The sequence below is a fragment of the Halichoerus grypus genome, chromosome 1 (assembly GCF_964656455.1).
Source record: "Halichoerus grypus chromosome 1, mHalGry1.hap1.1, whole genome shotgun sequence".
Lineage (NCBI taxonomy): Eukaryota > Metazoa > Chordata > Mammalia > Carnivora > Phocidae > Halichoerus > Halichoerus grypus.
In genome coordinates, this window is record NC_135712.1 from 214402595 (window position 1) to 214423708 (window position 21114).

Here is a 21114-nt window from a genome sequence, read left to right on the forward strand (position 1 = left end):
TGTATTATTTGTTTCAGGGGTACAGGTCTGTGATTCATCAGTCTTACACAATTCACAGCACTCACCATAGTACATACCCTCCCCAATGTCCATCACCCAGCCACCCCATCCTTCCCACCCCCCTCCACTCCAGCAACCCTCAGTTTGTTTCCTGAGATTAAGAGTCTCATGGTTTGTCTCCCCCTCCAGTTTCATCTTGTTTCATTTTTCCCTCCCTTCCCCTAAAATCCTCTGTCTTGTTTCTCAAATTCCTCATATATATTCTTTAGAGAATGTCTATTGAAGTCATTTATTAATTTTGAATCAGGCTTGGTTTTTTGGGGTTGTTGCATTTTAGACATTCTGTATATATTCTTATTCTGGATATTAATATCATCAAGTATGTGGATTTGCAAGTATTTCCTCCCATTCTGTGAGTTGACATTTTACTGTGTTGATACTGTCTTTTGATGCACAGAATTTTAAATTTTCATGAAGCCAAGTTTGTCTATTTTTTATTTTTTCCTTTTTTTAAAAAAAGATTTTATTTATTTGTCAGAGAGAGAGCACAAGCAGAGGGAGCAGCAGCAGAGGGAGAGGGAGAAGCAGGCTCCCCACTGAGCAGGGAACCCGATGCGGGACTCGATCCCAGGACCCTGGGATCATAACCTGAGCTGAAGGCAGCCGCTTAACCAACTGAGCCACTCAGGTGACGCTGTTCCACTCAATTTTGTCTCTTCCAAATAAGAACTATGAAGATTACCAACCAGACCTGAGTAGCCAATCCAGAACAAACCTCACATCACTCAATGCTCCTCCAAATCACAGAAACCCCAAACTGGTCAGTCTCTTAAAACACTCTGATGCATCCTGCAAACCTCCCTGGTGAGTGAGTGTCCCGCTGCAGCGGCATAACCTACCCACTCCCCTTGGCTGCAGGCATGGTCCTGGTGGTCTTGGCTAGATTACATTGACAAAATAAGTTTTTACTATCACGAATGAATATGAAATCATGTTAATGTCAGAAGTTTTAAGTACATTAAAAAACCAGAAAGAAAAACACAGGAATTTGTACAAACCTGTTAACACTGACTCAGAATGAATGGTGCCTAAATTGGCAAAATTATAACATTGATTTCACACTCTGTAATTGCAATGGGATATTTTAATATATCCCGAGTGAAAAGTAAAAAAAACCATTTCTTAGTATCCATGTCGGTGGAGGACATGGAGATAATGACAGGTTAGGTTTGAGAGAATGAAAGTCAAGTGCTTGCTGTCTGTTTTGAGGGGACTCTTGATTAAAAGGGGCAGGAATTAGTGTAATGGTCTAGAAGGCAGTGTCCATTCTGCTTTCTATGTCTCATGAAAATTTGTCAACTAATGAATGTTAACCTGGAAGTATACAGGAAAGACATTTAGGAAAGTTGAATTCCCAGCCTTACCCACATTTCCATAATGAAATCTGGTATAACCATCTCTATCTATATGTTTCATTATGTCATAGTCTCTATTCTTAATTCAAAGCTTGCTGTCCAAGTCACATGCAGAAGCAAGGAAAAGAGCAAATTGCAGGAGATAAAGATCACTCTTTGTAGAGTTTTGAATACTTACAAATTTTTACATTAAATGAGTATTTCAGTAAGAAGAAAGAAATACATAAGTGATATCCACTATGTGCCCTTCTAGAACAGTAAGAAAACTGCAAAATGACCCAAGTCCTGTTATTCTAATGATACAGAAAGACTACTGTTTTGTTCATCTCAGCGGGTCAGTGGTGATCCTGTCAGCTAGGAAAGCCTAGGTGTGCTCACCTGGGCCACACTGCTTGTGGTGAGGCCCCACAGACCTGACCCCATCCAGACCCAATGTTGTGACTGGACTGTTCCCTGTGGTTCTTATTATAAGACGCACCTTAGCAACAGCCATCATGGAACTTAGAAGAACAAGGTTTATTACTCCCAAGTCCTGGGAAGTACACAGTATGCCTGGGGCCACACAGCAAGGCTGTGAGTAGAGAATGCAGACCTGGTGTTCTATGTATGTTGGGGACAAAGGTGGGCTGCCTAGGGTTTTGCAGGTTTATTATTTATTAGGAACTTCATTGGTGGAGGGTGGCCTGGTTCTGTATCTAGTTGTTCTGCTGGCAGCCGTATTCTATAGCCAACAATGTTTATTCCAGACAGAGGTCTTTCAGGTAGATGCCCCAGCAGTCAAATGACTACGGTCAGGCCCCTACATTAAAATCTGAAGCTCGATGTCAAGCACTTACACTACAACACACTATGTAAGAGTTAAACTTTCTGTCACATTAAAAGCACACTTCAAATTACTATGGCTCAAATAAACTACCAAGAAAGAAAATGGTATTAACTGAAAAAACAGGAAAAAAAAACCCAAAACACCCCACTTTTTAAACCCCTGCACTCTAGCTGAAAGACTTAGAGAATTATTTCTCATATGAACATTTATTTGTGAAAGAACTGGAAATTCACTATTTAGGGGTCCATTTTTAAATGAGGTAGTGACAAACAGTGCCATATTTATAACTTCTATATTTCCTTCCTGGAATATGATACATGAATTAGTGTAAGATTTTCCAACATTACTTACAATTATGGAATTTCTCTCTAGAAAGCATGACCTAACTCAAATATTACATGCATTTCTGGAGCTGCTACCCAGTGTGCATTCTCACATGGTTTCGAAAGGATGAAGGCCACTTGAAGGCTTTCCCACATTGTTTGCATTTATGGGGTTTCTCTCCAGTGTGCATCCTCACATGCTTTTGTAAGGACGAGGACCAACTAAAGGCTTTCCCACATCGTGCACATTCATAAGGCTTCTCTCCAGTGTGGGTGCGCATGTGGCCTTGAAAGGATCTGGAAGAAGTGAAGGCTCTCCCACAATTCTCACATTTATACAGTTTCTCTTCAGTGTGAATTCTCACATGTTCTCGAAAGGTTGAGGGCCAACTGAAGGCTCTTCCACACTGTTTACACTCGTAAGGTTTCTCTCCAGTGTGGGTCCTCACATGCCCCTGGAAGGACTTGGGGGAACTGAAAGCTTTCCCACAGTGCTCACAATTATACAGCTTCTCCCCAGTGTGCATCCTCACATGTGCTCGGAAGGTTTCAGGCCAACTGAAGGCTTTCCCACATTCCTTACATTCATACAGCTTTTCTCCAGTGTGAGCCTTTTCATGTCTTTGGAAAGACTGGGGATAACTGAAGGTTTTCCCACACTGTTTGCACGTATAGGGCTTCTCTCCAGTGTGTGTTATCATGTGTCTTCGAAAGGTAGAAGGATAAACGAAGGCTTTCCCACATTCCTTACACTTGCATGGCTTCTCCCCAGTGTGAGTTCTCTTGTGTCTAGTAAGACTGGCAAACTCGTGGAAGGCTATGCTGCACTGCTTGCACTCATAGGTTTTCCCTGCTGTGTGACTCTTTTTATGTTGAGCAAGGGAGTAGGGATGTCGAAACGTTTTCCCACATAACTTACATTCATAGGGCTTCTCCCCAGTGTGTGTTATCATGTGCCTTTGAAAGACTGAGGGATAAATAAAGACTTTCCCACATTCCTTACACTTGTATGGCTTTTCTCCAGTGTGAGTACGCACATGCCCAGTAAAACTGGAGAACTCGTGGAAGGTTTTCCCACATTGCTTGCATTCGTAGGTTTTCTCTGACGTGTGGATCTTCCTATGTTGAGTGAGGGAGTAAGAATGGTGAAAGGCTTTTCCACATAACTTACATTCATAGGGCTTCTCCCCAGTGTGTGTTACCGTGTGTCTTTGAAAGATTGAGGGATAAATGAAGGCTTTCCCACATTCCTTACACTTATATGGCTTTTCCACAGTGTGAGTTTTCATGTGTCTAGTAAGACTGGAGAACTCGTGGAAGGTTTTCCCACATTGCTTGCATTCATAGTTTTTCTCTGGAGTGTGAATCCTGATATGTTGAGTGAGGGAGTAGAAATAAGGAAAGGTTTTCCCACATAATTTACATCCATAGGGCTTCTCTCCAGCGTGAGTTCTTAGGTGTGCATGACAAACGCAAGCCTGCTTGCATTCTTGACACGGATATGGTTTTTGTCCACAGTGAGATCTGACATGCCTCTTAAGGGAAGAAAGATGCATGAAGCCTTTTCCACACTTGGTGCATTCATAGAGTTTTACTCCAGTAGAAACATTCTTGCAGAAATTAAAATGGGGAAACTGGCTGCACATTTCTCTGTGCTGATTTCTTTCATTACCCTCACAGAATCTGCCTGTCACAGGATTTCTGTTAAAAGTCAGAAACACTTTATCAATGTTATGTTTATTAATGATTTATTATTAGCAACTAGTAAGTATTAGAGCCAGATGACTAACTGCATTTTAGTAGACAGGAAGTTTTTCTACTCTCTGTGGATTGTCTTAGAGTTAACTAATGCCCTAGAAGTGACCTCTATCATGTTCACTGTTCATACTGTTTATCATGTATGGGGACTTCCTAAAAGTGTCTAACTGAATTATGCTTAAACACTCAATGTCTCAATCAAGTTTTTAAAAACTTTCTTAGAATTCTAAATAGATTTGGGGGCACCTGGGTGGCTCAGTCAGTTAACTGTCTGCCTTCAGCTCAGGTCATGATCTCAGTGTCCTGGGATCAAGCCCTGTGTCATGCTCCCTGCTCAGCAGGGAGTCTGCTTCGTCCTCTCCCTCTGTACCTCCCCCCCCCCACCCCAACCCACTTGTCCTCTCTCTCTCAAATAGATTTGGAGCTGTGTTTTTAGTTTTTTAAATTTCATGACCTACCAAAACTCTGTCCTGGGATTAGTACTGCTTTATCTTGTGAACACAACTCACCTCAGATGTCTTGCATGGTTTCCATGCTGATCTTCAATGCTATGGTCTTTGCAATTTTTTTCTAAAATGTAGGCACAAGAACGATTTCTTGTGAATTTTGCCATTTTCTGTTCATTAGATTTTTTTCCCTCATGCATATCCTGTTGAGAAACCAACCCACTGGCTTTAAGCAGTGTTTCATAATCTGAAACAAACAAAAAGGTGAATGAACATATTAAAGGAAGAAGGAACTTATGAGTAAAGAAAGACTTTGAGGACTTTAGTGCTTTCAGGACTTCATGGATGGCAGGCAGGAGGGGTCAAAATGGTAGGGTCAAAATGGTAGGCAATTTACTAACGACTATCAAAAGTTTTCCAAGAAACCTCTCTCTGAACCAGAACAACACATGAAGCCAATCCCCCACTAATGAAGCCAAAGGAGTTTCTAGTCTTTGAACCAAGACAAAAATAAAACCTCAGTTTAAGGGACACATTTCCACTGTCATGGAGACATTATTAGATTGTAGGTCCGTGATGGCTGTGACAATGTCTGTCTTACTTACCAGTGTATTTCTTTTCCACATTTCAAATTGTGGAAAAGCACTGACAAGAGATACTTGTTTATTAGATGACTAAGTGAAGGCCTGAAGCCATCCTTACCCACTGAGACAAGGTTCTGGAAAGTTTCTAGCATCACATCTCTGTAGAGGTTCTTCTGCATAGAATCCAGCAAAGCCCACTCCTCCAGGGTGAAGTCCACAGCCACATCCTCAAAGACCACCGAGTCCTGAAACATGATGTGTGCAGGAGGAAGGGTGAGTCTGAAAGCACTGGGGACCTAAACTCAATTCATAGGAAGTTCAAATCAGATCCTCTGGTCTCACAATATGTGCTCTGACTCTAATAGGCTTACCTGCACCACTAAGGAGTCAACCTTAACGCTATATTTACCATGACCACTCTCGTCTTACTCCTTTCTATCAGCAGGACCCAGAGAGATATGCTATGCACATTAAATAAATACTTCTGTTGGAAAGTATGCAGTAAAAGGGTAACAGATCTTAATTGTCCAAACCCTGAATATTCTTTAGGACTAGCCCTTGACCAACTCCTGGGAGGAAATCTGCAAGCCCTCAGGATACATGGACTGATAAGAGTGTCTGTGTATATAGGTGGGGCCTTGGGCCCTGTGACATACTGTATCAGACTTCTAGAGAAGCTGGATGCTGAGAAGCTAAGACCAGTCACACAGGAGTGCCCATGACTAACCCTCACCAAAAAGACCTGGGTGAGCTCCCCTGGCTAGAAATATTTCATAAAAGTTGTCACACATTAAGCTCTGTATGTACAACTGCATTGAGAGGGGACGACTTGGAGCTTGATCCTGGTTTCTCCTGGATTCTGCTTTGTGTTCCTTTTCTATTCACTAATTTCAATACAGACTTTTTCCCCATAGTCAACTGGAGCACTGTGTATAAGAGCTTTTCTGAACTAAGTCCTTCTGTGGAATAAATATTTCTGTGAGTCCTTGTAGTGAGTCCTCATACCTGAGGTTGGTCTTGGAGACCCCTGACACAGAGCATCATCAACTCCCTGAGTCATAAAGTAATTCACTATGGGGGCTATCAGTAGATTGAAACTGCCAAGATATAGAACTAGTGAACGTGAAGACAGGCTGTTTATGCAATCTGAAGAACAGAGAGAATAAAAATGAAGATAGAAGAAATGTAGGGTACCGTTTAGTGTACCAACACACGTGCTGGCAGTACGAGAATGAGGAATGGGAGAGGAAGGAACAGAACAAATACTCAAGAAATAATGACTAAAAACATCCTAAATTTATTGAAAATCAGCTACACATCCAGATGCTCAATGGACTCCAAAGAATAAAACCACAAAGAGACCCCCGAATAGATACATCATAATGAAAACTGGAAGCCAGAGATGAGGAGAAATCATGAAAGCAGCAAGAGAAAAACCTGTCAACTAGAAGGGAACCACAATAAGACAAGAGCTAATTCTCAGCAAAGATAGCGGAAGTCAGAGGTAATGGGGTAATGTATTCGGAGTACTGAGAGAACGAGCAACTCCCAATAAAGAATCTATATCCCAAAAGCTACTTTTTAAAGTGAAGGAAAATGAACACATTTCCAGATAACAAAACCTGATAATTTTTTTTTCCCAGGAGAAGCACAATATAAGAAAATACTAAGAAAATTCTTTAAACTGATAGCAATTGAGGCAGGGAACTTAGATGACAACATAGTAGGAGGATTCCAGTCTTGCCTCATCCCTAGAGCACAGCTAGATAGTATCAAATCATTCTGAGTACCCAAGAAATCGACCTGCAGGCTGAGAGAAGCAACTGCACAAGTACAGGGAGAAAAGAGGCCACCCTGAGGAAGGTAGGAGGTGCGGAGATGTAGTCTGGGGGAGACGGATCACAGGTGCTACAAAGGGAAGGGAGCCATGGTTGCAAAGAAAGGTGAGACAGGAACACATGGGAATGCACAAGGAGAACACTTCCCCAACGCCATTGGCTTGGAAAATGAGAGGGGCTGATTTTCATGAGTTTTTGCAACCAGTGTAGCTCAAAGACTGGACTTAAAGAAGTTGGCAGGCTTGACTGGGATAGAGCCCTAAGAGTGATGCCCTACTCCTGCACTGAAGGCATGCAAAAAATCCCAGGGTAGACAGCATGAGCTGAAGATCATCTAACAGGCACAGGGAGAGACTGTTCACTCTTTTTGAAGTGCATCTGTGAGAGAAGACATTCGCAGAGTTGCCTCTCAGGGGACAAGAGGCTGCAGGTGTCATTTCCCTCCCCTGCCCCTTAGCATAGGAGCAGAGACACCTGCTGAGGGCAGCTAAGCCGGACACTGGCTGTTTAGCCTGCTTGCTCATAATCCCACACTGGTGTGACTGCCTTTCTGGATCAAACCAGCATCAATCCCAGCACAGTGAGATCCTTTCCCAGAGGACTAGCACAGGTCCCCACCACACCAGGTCCCTGAAGTCTGGAGTTTTAAAAATCAGACAACTTGGCTGGTGTAGAGCCCAAAGTACATTGCACTACTCCAGGCAGACAATCAACATGGACACAGTTTGAGAATGGCAATCTGAAAAACACCTAGGATACATGAGGGGAAATTGTTCACTCTTCTTGGAGGGCTTCCCTGAGAGCAGCAAGCATGGACTCCCCTCTCAGGGTACAAAGGAGCTGGCTGGTGCCATTTCCCTACCCCGCCCCTTAGCATAAACCAACTTCAGTAAACAGCACAGCACCAACACTGACTTAATCTGCTTCTACCAAGTCCTGCCTCCCTGCACTCTGCAGGTACTGCTTTTCTCAGGTAAGTGTGCCTAAGGACCAGCACAGCAGGCCCCTTCCCCAGAAGGCCAGCATACCCCCGCCAACACACACACACACACACACACAAACACACACACACACACACACACACACACACAATGCCTACTGACAATAGTTTCTGCAAAGCTTCAGGTCTAGTGGAAATAGCATCAGGTCTCATTTAACAAGCAGACCAGAGCACACTTAGTTAAATCTCACCCAATGCTGGCAAAGGTCCAAACTCCCCCACTGCAGGCAAGGAGGCCTCTGTAGATGACTGAACTGAGGGACAGAGCAGCCAAAACACAACAGTGAGTGCACATAGCACATACCAGAGACAATTCCCGAAGCACCAGGCCCTAAACATTATATGACCTCTTCATAAAACCATTACTCTCAGAAGCAGGAAACATAACAGGCTTCCTAATACACAGAAGAAGACAGACACCTAGACAAAATACCAATACAGAGGAATTCATCCCAAAAGAAAGAACAAGAAAAGGTCATGGCCAGGGATCTAATTGAAACAGATATAAGTAATATGCTTGATGCTGAATTTAAAACAACAATCATGGGCGCCTGGGTGGCTCAGTTGGTTAAGCGACTGCCTTCGGCTCAGGTCATGATCCTGGAGTCCCGGGATCGAGTCCCACATCGGGCTCCCTGCTTAGCAGGGAGTCTGCTCCTCCCTCTGACCCTCTCATGCTCTCTCTGTCTCATTCTCTCTCTCAAATAAATAAATAAAATGTTTAAAAAAAAAATAAAAAATAAAACAACAATCATAAGGATACTAGCTGGGCTTGGGAAAAGCATGGAAGACATCAGGGAGACACCACAGATATAAAAGAGCTAGGGCACCTGGGTGGCTCAGTTGGTTAAGCGACTGCCGTCGGCTCAGGTCATGATCCTGGAGTCCCGGGATCGAGTCCCGCATCGGGCTCCCTGCTCAGCAGGGAGTCTGCTTCTCCCTCTGACCCTCCCCCCCCCCATGCTCTCTCTCTCTGTCTCATTCTCTTTCTCAAATAAATAAATAAAATCTTAAAAAAAAAAAAAGAGCTAGAAACCAGTCAGGCTGAAATAAAAAATGCTATACGTGAGATTTGAAACCAAGTGGATGTAATGACCACAAAAATGGAAGAAACCGAGGAATGAATAATTGACCTAGAAGATAAAATTATTTAAAATAATGAAGCTGTACAAAATAGAGAAAGAATGATGGATCATGAAAGTAGACTTAGGGAACTCAGTGACTGAATCAAACATACTAACATTCATATCATACGAGTCCCAGAAGAAGAGACAGAAAAAGGGGCAGAGAATTTATGTGAAGAAATAATAGCTGAAAACTTCCCTAAGCTGGGTAAGGAAACAGATATCCAAATCCAGGAGGTACAGAGAACTCCCAACAAAAGTAGGCTAACAACAAGACATATTGTATTTAAGTTTGTAAAATACAATGATAAAAAATCCTGAAAGCAGCAAGACAAAGGAAGTCCCTAACTTACAAGGGAAGACAAATAAGGGTAGCAGCTGACCTCTCCACAGAAACTTGGGAAGCCAGAAGACAGTGGCAGGATATATTCAACGTGCTGAATGGGAAAAATCTGCAGCCCAGAATACTCTATTCAGCAAAGCTATAATTCAAAATAGGAGAGAGAAAGAATTTGCCAGACAAACAAAAACTAAAGGAGTTCATGACCACTAAACGAGCCCTGCAAGAAATATTAAAGAGGACTTATTCAGTGGTAAAAAAACAGACCCTATATAACAAAGACTAGAAAGGAACAGAGAAAAATCTCCAGAGATAATGATAAAACAAGTAATAAAATGGCATTAAATACATATCTATCAATTATTATGCTGAATGTAAGTGGACTAAAGGCTCCAATCAAAGACAGGGTGTCAGAATGGATAAAAAAACAAAACCCCATATGCTGCCTACAAGAGACTAATTTTAGACGTAAAGAGACCTGCAGATTGAAAGTAAGGGGATGGAGAAACATTTATCATGCTAACAACATCAAAAGAAAGCCAGAGTAGCCATACCTAAGTCAGACAAACTAGATTTTAAACCAAAGACTGTAACAAGAGATAAAGAAGGGCACTATATCATAATAAAGGGGAATACCCTATGAGAAGATCTAACAATTGTAAATATTTATGCCCTCAACTTGGGAGTACCTAAATGTATAAAACAATTAATAACGAACATAAAGGAACTCATCGATAATAATACAATAATAGTAGGGGACTTTAACACCCCACTTACAGAAATTGTCAGATCATCTAAGCAGAAAATCAACAAGTAAACAATAGCTTTGAAGGACACACTGGACCAGATGGACTTAACAGATATATTCAGAACATTTCATCCTAAAGTAGCAGAATACGCATTCCTTTTGAGTGTACATGCAACATTCTCCAGAGCAGGTCACATATCAGGCCTCAACAATTACAAAAAGACTGAGATCATACCATGCATGTTTTATGAACACAGCACTATGAAACTTGGAGTCAACCACAAGAAAAAAATTGGAAAGACCACAAATACATGGAGGCTAAAGAACATCCTACCAAAGAATGAATGGGTCAACCAGGAAATTAAAGAAGAAAATTTAAAAATCTATGGAAACAAACTGAAAACACAACAGTCCAAAACCGTTGGGATGCAGCAAAAGTGGTCATAAGAGGAAAGTCTCTAGCAATACAGGCCTACCTCAAGAAGCAAGAAAAATCTCAGAGAAAAACAACCTAATCTTACACCTAAGGGAGCTAGAAAAAGAACTACAAATGAAGCCTAAAGCTAGCAGAAGAAGGGAAATAATAAAGATTAGAGCAGAAATAAATAATACAGAAACTAAAAACAAACAACAAACAAACAAACAAACAAAACAGTGGAAAGGTTCAATGAAACCAGGAGCTGGTTCTCCGAAAAAACTAATAAAATTGATAACCCCCTAGCCAGACGTATCAAAAAGAAAAAAAAAATGACTCAAATAAATAAAATCATAAATGAGAGAAAAGAAATATGCCACCAAATTGGACAATCTGGAAGAAATGGGTAAATTCCTAGAAACATATAAACTACCAAAACTGAAACAGGAAGAAATAGAGGGCGCCTGGGTGGCTCAGTTGGTTAAGCGACTGCCTTCGGCTCAGGTCATGATCCTGGAATCCCGGGATCGAGTCCCACATCGGGCTCCCTGCTCAGCAAGGGGTCTGCTTCTCCCTCTGACCCTCTTCCCTCTCGTGCTCTCTGTCTCTCATTCTCTCTCTCTCAAATAAATAAATAAAATCTTAAAAAAAAAAAATTAAAATTAAAAAAAAAAAAGGAAGAAATAGAAAACTTGAACAGACCCATAACCAGCAAAGAAATTTAATCACTAATCAAAAATCTCACAAGAAACAAAAGTCCAGGGCCAGATGGCCTCCCAGGTGAATTCTACCAAACATTTAAAGAGTTAATACCTATTCTTCCCAAACTGGAAGGGAAGGAAAACTTCCTAACTCATTCTACAAGGCCAGCATTACCCTGATTCCAAAACCAGACAAAGATTCCACTAAAAAAGAGAACTACAGGCCAATATCCCTGATGAACAAGGATGCAAAACTTCTTAACAAAATACTAGCAAATCAAATTTAACAGTACTAAAAGAATCATTCATTGCAATCAAGTGGGATTCATTCCTGGGCTGCAAGAGTGTTTCAATATTTACAAATCAATCAACGTGATACACCACATTAATAAAAGAAAGGATAGGAACCATATGATCCTTTCAATAGATGCAGAAAAAGCATTTGACAAAATACAGCATTCATTCAAGATAAAATCCTTCAACAAAGTAGGGTTAGAGGGAACATACCTCAACATAATAAAGGCCATATATGAAAAGCCCACAGCTAATATCATCCTCAATGGGGAAAGTCTGAGAGCTTTTCGTCTACAGTTGGGAACAAGGCAGGAATGTCTACTCTCACCAGTTATTTAACATAGTGATGGAAGTTCTAGCCTCAGCAGTCAGACATCAAAAAGAAATAAAAGGCATTCAAATTGGCACAAAGAAAGTAAAATTTTCACTATTTGCAGATGACATGATACTCTATATAGAAAACCCAAAAAACTCCACCAAAAAAATTGTTAGAACTGATACACAAATTCAGTAAAATCACAGGAAACAAAATCAATGTACAGAAATCTACTGCATTTCTATACACCAATAATGAAGCATCAGAAAGAGAAATCAAGGAATGTTTCCTATTTACAATTGCACCAAAAACCATAAGATACTGTGGAATAAACCTAACCAAAGAGGTAAAAGATCTGTACTCTGAAAACTATAAAACAGTAATGAAAGAAATTGAAGATGACACAAAGAAATGGAACATGGATTAGAAGAACAAACATTGCTAAAATGTCTATACTACCCAAAGCGATCTACACATTTAATGCAATTCCTATCAAAATATCACCAGCATTTTTCACAGAGCTAGAACAAATAGTGCTAAAATTTGTATGGAACCACAAAAGACCCCGAATAGCCAAAGCAATCCTGAAAAAGAAAGGAAAAGCAGGAGGCATCACAATTCCTGACTTTAAGCTATATTGCAAAGCAGTAGTCATCACAACACTATGGTACTGGCACAAAAACAGACACATAGCTCAATGGAACAGAATAGAAAACCCAGAAATCAACCCACAGCTATCTGGTCAACTAATCATCAACAAAGCAGTAAAGAATATCCAATGGAAAAAAGACAGCCTCTTCAACAAATGGTGCTGGGAAAACTGGACAGCCACATCAGAAGAATGAAACTGGACCACTTTCTTACACCATACACAAAAATAAAGTCAAAATGGATGAAAGACCTAAATATGAGACAGGAAACCATCAAAATTCTAGAGGAGAACACAGGGAACAACCTCTTTGACCTCAGCCGCAACAACTTTTTACTAGATATGTCTGCTGAGGCAAGGGAAACACAATCAAAAATAAACTATTGGAAATTCATTAAGATAAAATGCTTCTGCACAGCAAAGGAAACAATCAACAAAAGTAACAGGCAACCTCTGGAATGGGAGACGATATTTGCAAATGATTTATCTGATAAAGAAAGGGTTAGTATCCAAAGTATAGAAAGAACTTAAAAACTCAACACCCACAAAATTAATAATGCAGTTTAAAAAATGGGCAGAAGACATGAGTAGACATTTTCCCAAAGAAGACATACAGATGGCTAACAGACACATGAAGAAATGTTCAACATCACACATCAGAGAAATGCAAATCAAAACTATAATGAGCTATCACCTCACACCTGTCAGAATGGCTGAAATTAACACAGGAAACACAAGTGTTGGCAAGGATGTGGAGAAGGGGGAACCCTCTTATGCTGTTGATGGGAATCTGAGCTGGTGCAGCCACTCTGGAAAACAGCATGGAGTTCCTTAAAAATTAAAAAGAGAACTACCCTATGACCTAGCAATTGCACTACTAGGTATTTACCCAAAGGATACAAAGATACAGATTTGAAGGGATACACGTACTCCAATGTTTATAGCAGCATTACCAACAATATCCAAATTATGGAAAGAGCATAAATATCCATCGACTGGTGAGTGGATAAATAAGATGTAGTATTTATATACAATGGAATATTACTTAGCCATAAAAAAGAATCAAATCTTGCCATTTGCAACAACGTAGATGGAGCTAGAGTGTATTATGCTAAGCAAAATAAGTCAGTCAAAGAAAGACAAATACCATATGATTTCACTCATGTGGAATTTAAGGAAAAAAAAACAACAAAAACAGATGAACATGGGGATGGGGGAAGAGCAACAAACCAGGAAGCAGACTCTTAACTGTAGAGAATAAACTGATGGTTACCAGAAGACAGGAGGTGGGTGGGGGATGGGGGAAATAGGTGATGGGTATTAAGCAGGACACCTGTGATGAGCATTGGGTGTTGTAAGTGATGAATTACTAAATTATATACTTGAAACTAATATTACACTGTATGTTAACAGGAATTTAAAATTAAAACTTGAAAAGCAAACAAACAAACAAAAACAAAAAACTGATAGCAATTGCTCCCAGAAGGAAAGCTGAATCCACATGAAACAATAAAGAACAATGGCAAAGGTAATGACATAAATGCATATTCTTCTCCTTCATTTTTTTTTTTTTAAGATTTTATTTATGTATTTGAGAGAGAGAGAGACAGAGAGAGAACACATGGGGGGGGGAGGGTCGGGAGGGTCAGAGGGAGAAGCAGGCTCCCTGCCTAGCAGGGAGCCCGATGTGGGACTCGATCCAGGGACTCCAGGATCATGACCTGAGCCGAAGGCAGTCGCTTAACCAACTGAGCCACCCAGGCGCCCTCTTCTCCTTCATTTTCTTAACTGATTTCAAAGGTAATGGTGTAAAATAGTGTTTATAATGTATTGTTGGGTATATAAAACTTATGCTGTAAACTGATTCCCAATAACAGCACAAAGGAGGTGGCTAGGAGCAAAACTGTAATGGAAAAGGGGTGGAAATGATTCAAGATGATAAAGCATTAATTAAAACATGCATTGTTGGCTTTGTAACATTAATAGCTGTAACATATAGAGAAATAATGCCTTATAAGGGGGGGGAATAAAACTACATAGGAGCAAAATTTCTGTACCTTGCTGGGATTAAACAATCATAAATCTAAGCTGATCTGATTAGGTGTATTTGGTAACCCTAAAGCAACCAATTAAAAAAAAAAAAAAAGGAAAAAAATACTTAAAAATGTAATTAAACTAATTGAAATGCTTTACTGGAAAATATTAATGCAAAACAAAGTAGTAGAGGAGTATAGGAATAAAGGCACGAGACAGGGACGCCTGGGTGGCTCAGTCGGTTAAGCGTCTGCCTTCGGCTCAGGTCACGATCCCAGGGTCCTGGGGTCAAGTCCTGCCTCAGGCTCCTTGCTCAGTGTGGAGCCTGCTTCTCCCTCTGCCTGCCACCCCCCTTGCTTGTACTCTCTCTCTCTCTCTGACAAATCAATCAATCAATCAATCAAAGGCACAAGACAGCAAGAGTGAATGGGGACACAGGACAACCACAATGATGATCACATTAAGTGTGAATGGATCACACAACCCAACAAAAGGCAGAGGTGGTCAGAGTGTATCATGAAACACGACCTAACTAAATTCTCTCTACTGGAGACACTCTGCTTTGTACCTGAAGTGACCTCCCACCTGGCCCCTCAAGCATGCCATGTACCACTTCCAGGACTGTGGTGATAAATTCTACTTCAGTTCCCCTGTGGAATTTTGCAGAACCAGGACTCTTCATTAGAAACCCTAGGACTCCATGTAACAAATGCTGACTTAACAGTATCACAGCTGGCGCCACAGACAGGATGCATTGGGTCGTGTTTTAATCATCCCTGGGGAATGTCAAATGGCATTATCAACTGCCTCGGCCAATGCAAACAGTAAATGCAGTATGGTGTCAGCTGGAGCAAGATACAGAGGGCCTTCGTCCATCATTAGAAATATGCTAAATCCTGGGGTCATTAGCCTACCACCTACCTCACACTGTAATAGCCTATCTGCCAGGTTAAAACTGGGTGGCAATGAACGGTCTTCAACAACTGACTATGGAATCTTAGATGTGTAGGTTCTTGCCATTTATTCTCCCATTCCTGATGTTACAGAGATGATAGAGGACATCCCAAAGGCTCAGGGCCCCTATTTTGCTGTCCTAGATTTACCCAACATGTTTTACTCCTGAGGGGTTCAGATCAAATCTCCCCAAAACATGCTACTTTGGCATGTGGACTATTTTGAGCTGAAGGCAACTGAGACCCTGCAGGTTCAAGGGAAACTTTTGTCCCTCCCTTAACTACCTAGGAAAATCCAAGTTGGGGGTCTTTCCCAGAATAAGAGTTATTACCAGAGATAAATTTTATCTGAGTGACTCATCTGTATGGCAGGGCAAATGTCTGATTAACAAACATCTGCTCTTCTTATTAGCCTGTGAATTGCCCTCCTCCCTTTGAAGCCCCAGGTCCCTATCCTATTCCTATGCTCAGGAGGGCATAGATACCTCATTTTACCTGTCTTTGAACGTTTCTTGTATGTTGGGTTTCAATATGTTACAAAATTAAGTTTGATTTCCCCTTACTAATTGATCTCATGTCAATGTAATTCTCAGACCAGCCAGAAGAACCTTTAATGGTACAGTAAAAATTTTCCTCCCCACCACTTTTGGCAAGCCCACTGGACCTCACCAACTAGACACGGCTCACCCCCAAAGCTGTTGCAATAGAAAGATCCTGGGATGTCTGACAAGAGTTGGCAAAAAGTAAGAATTCTTATGTCAGAGTCTCGCATGTCTTTCTGCACAGTCCAGTGGAAGCAGTGGTGAGAGTCCCCCCTTCTTTTTTTCTTCTCTAAATTTAGATTAGTAGGAAAAAATATTAGTGAAACTAGTTCCCTGGGTTTAGCAACTCTAGTGGTCCTTTTTCTCTCAGAGATGGTCGTACTTCGTTGTGTTGTTTGTCATTAGAAAGGAAACCATAAGGCAGAACACAGCATATAAGCCTATTGTTCAAGCCAGCTTCACAGACTGGGTAGTTCATAGTTCTCACCAGACCAGTATCTTTTTAGACAAACGTGGCTTTGGGTTAACATGCACATGAGGTAAAGGCTGTTGCTGAAGCCAAAGCCACAAAATTGATGCGTTAAAAAAAAGGAGAAAGTATTCTTTTGGCTCTGAGAGACCCAAGGCTTAGCTAAAGCTATTAATGTGCACATAAGAAAAACTCTTGTCGGGCGCCTGGGTGGCTCAGTTGGTTAAGCGACTGCCTTCGGCTCAGGTCATGATCCTGGAGTCCCAGGATCGAGTCCCGCATCGGGCTCCCTGCTCGGCAGGGAGTCTGTTTCTCCCTCTGACCCTCCCCACTCTCGTGCTCTCTCTTCCGTTCTCTCTCTCAAATAAATAAATAAAATCTTAAAAAAAAAAAAAAAAAAGAAAAAGAAAAACTCTTGTCTTGTTCTATATCTTGAGAACATGGCTTTGTGACCAATGAGAACATTTGCTCTGGGTCCCCACCATCTGGAAAGTGCACTTAATGGGGTGCACCTTGGCATCCAGTTGAATAGCTGGGGTTCCAAGCAGCACTTTTTATTTGGCCATGCCAACTCTCAGGGGGAAATGTCATAAAGTGTCCCAATCCATAATGGGACTTCGTTATTTCATTCTTCATTACTTTGTGGGTGAGCACCTGCCCAGTGTCACAGCTTAGGGGGTTTGTGACTGGAGGTGTCTCATGTTCTCATGGGAAATCGGACTACACCATCCTTATTGCCTAAGCAATGAAGGTCTTTGCTTTCTTAGACTATCTCTGGGAGTGAACGTTCTGGATCTTATGAGTGCTGCATATTTCATAGTCTCTTGTGTGAGGCCTCTTTGGGCCACAAAAAGGCTTAATGGTTTGAATTGCTATTGATGATCCTACTCATCAATGGCTAGATGATGGTTCCTTTGAATTGGCTATATTTGAGAGAAGAATAAAAAAAATTAGAGAGTTGTCATCTTAAACAATTTATTTATTGGCACCTGTGGAGAGTCCTAGCACAAAGCAATGTAATGACTAGCCTTAGGGACTCCCTTAACAAGATGAAAGAACAGAGATTAGAACAAAAATTAAACTCAGTGTAAATTCCCCTTCTCAAAATCCGGCCCCATATGCCTTAGCTTCTCTTCATTCTCTAGGCCTAGGGTATGCAGGTGCTCATGTAAATGCTGGAAGTCAGAAGCACCGGGACTGACAGCGCTTGCCAGCTTCTGGTCTTTGTGGATCTATCCTAGGCCCCCAGACAAAGAATTCTTGTCCCTTGGACAGCAGCAGATCTTTTCAGCAGATTATACCAAATTTAGAGAAGAATTAGAAAGATGAGTGGCTATTCACAAATCCCCTCCCTGTCATCACAGAAGAAACAGATGACCAGAATTTCTCCTAGGCTCTCCCACAAATGACCAGCAGAAGGCTAATGTTCAGGGGCAGGTAGGAGAGGAAAATGAAATTCCATTATGCCCCCTCCTTTCCAAATCCAGACCCAGTGGTTATTGATCCTTTCTCTCCCAGGGATAGCTGTTGCTTTCTTGCTTGGATCATTTTAGCTGCCTGCTTGGGACATGCAGGTTGTCAGTTCTTCCTTATAACTATCTTTGGGAATGACTCTGTATCTTGGGGAGGCAGTAACCTTTGCATCCTCCCTGGGAGGGGGGATAGGTTCTTCAATAATGCCAGCAGTGTTTACTGTTTCTCTTGGCTGAAAACTGACAAAATATTTAAAAGAATTTTGTTTTTAAGTAGCTCTTTAGTCAAAAGTTTGGCCACATTGGTCATATTTTGAGTCTGATAGGAAAGTAGGTTTTCTCTCCTAAGCTAAAATAAAATTAGGTACACAGAGGGAAAGAAGTAAATTGAGGATAATGTAGTTGGATGGGTACATAAACCTATGATGTCATTTTAGTTGCAATGCAATCTTTAAAATCTTTGCAAAACTAGAAAATGGCCCCAGAATTGTCCAGAAACAAATCAAAGTCCTTCAACCTGTCCTTTTGACCAACCTCAAAACCTCCCCTCTTTATTTCAAAAGGCTTGTAAAGTATTGTCCCGAGAAACCAAAGTCCTTGGAGAAACTTGGATACTTGCTCTGTGCCTCTGTAGTGTAGACTATCCACCCACATTTTCTCTAGGATCTAAGGGCCATTCCCTGAAATACAAACTTTAGGGAGATGTTTCTCATCACAGAAAAGGAGAGAGAAAAAGAGAGAGGAAGTAATTGGAAATTGGACAAATGAAACACCTTCTCCACTAAACTTGGGGACTCTAAGGTCTCTGTCTGCATCCGTTCCTATATGCCTATATATGTGTTGTATGGTATTTTTCTACCTCTGGATGGTATTGCCAAAATTAATTTGTGGAAGAGCTCTGTGAGATCAAGCCAGAGAAGTTAAGTATCTTACTTAGGTCACACAGCTTTTTAAATTTAATTTAATTTAGATTTTATTTACTTTTGGGGCGCCTGGGTGGCTCAGTGCGTTGACCGTCTGCCTTCGGCTCAGGTCGTGATCCCCGGGTCCTGGTATCGAGCCCCGTATCGGGCTCCCTGCTCCGCGGGAAGCCTGCTTCTCGCTCTCCCACTCCCCCTGCTTGTGTTCCCTCTCTCACTGTGTCTGTCTCTGTCAAATAAATAAAATCTTAAAAAAAAAAAAGATTTTATTTACTTTTGAGAGAGAGAGCATGTGAGCGAGCACACACAAGTTGGGGGAGGGGCAGAGGGAGAGGGAGAAGCAGACTCCCTGCTGAGCAGGGAGTTCAATGCTGGCTCGATCCCAGGACCCTGGGATCATGACCTGAGCTGAAGGCAGATGCTTAACTGACTCAGCCACCCAGGTGCCCTAAAACTGAATCTTTTCAATATTAAAAGTTAAGTTTTGCTAATAACCATGTAACCTTTTGTATTTGCCTTTTTAATATTTTATTATCACTTTGTTTCATAACCAAAGTGCTGTTTCACAGTGTGACCTATGGCCCTATTTGACCAAGTGCTTTAAAACTCCTTTTGATGTTTCTGACAAACTTCCCAAAATCAAATTCTAAATGAAGTCTTCTTGACCTGGAAGAAAACTTGGGATTTCCCCTGAAGGGTCCCTAGAACATTCCAGAGGATTTGTTATGTTAAACTAATTAGGCTTATTGGATACATTAAATTACATGGGAAACTCTGTCAAATAAGAAGGAATACTAAGCTTTCTTTAGGCTGTATTTGTGTGGATACATAAATGTTCTAGAAATTATATGAAACTCCTAGAAATCTGATATGTTCTGGTATGTTATCACTTGTAATTCTAGTTACTGAAGTGTTTAGTGTCACAGAAATAACCAAATCTCTGTGTCCACTACATTACCATGAACTCTTATCAGATCCATGGCCATTTTTTAATCTTTTGTCATTTACAGCTATTGTTTTGTTCTGATGCTTTTGCAAAAGTACTTAATTTTCAAGGAGATTCATGGAAAGGACTTTTAACAAGACAGGTTTCTGATAACCTTAGGATCACGGAACTGAACTGTGTGAGCATTAATGAAACTAGCGGGAAAACCAGATTCAAACAGAACAAGAATAACATGGGACTGAATGAACAGAGAACGATAATTATAGTTTTTATGACTCTTGTTTGAAACATTACTGTTTAATGTTTGCTATTCCAGATAGAAACTTTCTCTGAAGCTAAAATATACCTTTGCAAACAAATAATGTCACCAACTAGACCCCAAGACCTGACACCTCTACTGCCCACCAGGTTGTACTCACTACCTTCCTTAAGTTCTTCTTTCTGGCTTATCTCTTCACTCAGACAAATGAAACCCCAAACCACCCCTCAGGTGGTAGTGACTGCCATGACAAGACCTCCAGTGGCCCCAGACCAGTTTGAGCTAAACCCCTCACACCTGCACAGATGGACCAAAGAGTGACCTCTGGAATACCCGACAATTACCTTTACCTCATTAGAATATTAAAATCTCCACCCAAGGAGGGGCACAAGTCTCATTTACATAACATACAATGTATGTATAGGCATGTGGCCTTAGGGCACACATATGACCTTATGCCTGCTTCTACATATGATTTCCCTGTTGAAATATCCACCCTAAGGGTGCTTGGGTGTTTCAGTCAGTTAAGCTTCTGACTTCGCCTCAGGTCATGATCTCAGGGTCCTGGGATCTGGGCTCCTTGCTCAGTGGGGAGTCTGCTTCTCCCTCTCCCTCTGCGCCCCCCGCCCCCACTTGTGTGCTCCCCCCCTCTCTCAAATAAATAAATAAAATCTTTAAAAAAATATATCTACCCAGGGAGGGGGGCAGAGCAAGATGGCGGAGGAGCAGGAGACCTGGATTT

The 21114-nt window shown here is 41.2% G+C and overlaps 1 protein-coding gene across 4 annotated transcripts in view; it reads right to left on the minus strand.

The window, feature by feature from the left end:
- Nucleotides 1–1914: 1914 nt before the first annotated feature.
- LOC118550787 (uncharacterized) overlaps nt 1915–21114 on the minus strand; it is a 106840-nt gene continuing 87640 nt past the window's right edge. For all 4 annotated transcript variants that reach the window (XM_078057745.1, XM_078057736.1, XM_078057740.1 and 1 more), the window contains exons 2-4: nt 5471–5597; nt 4832–5015; nt 1915–4265 (exon numbers count right to left, since the gene is read on the minus strand). In XM_078057745.1, the coding sequence (XP_077913871.1) occupies nt 2657–4265; nt 4832–5015; nt 5471–5597 (1920 nt within the window). In that variant the 3' untranslated portion in view covers nt 1915–2656. The remainder of the gene's footprint in view (nt 4266–4831; nt 5016–5470; nt 5598–21114) is intronic.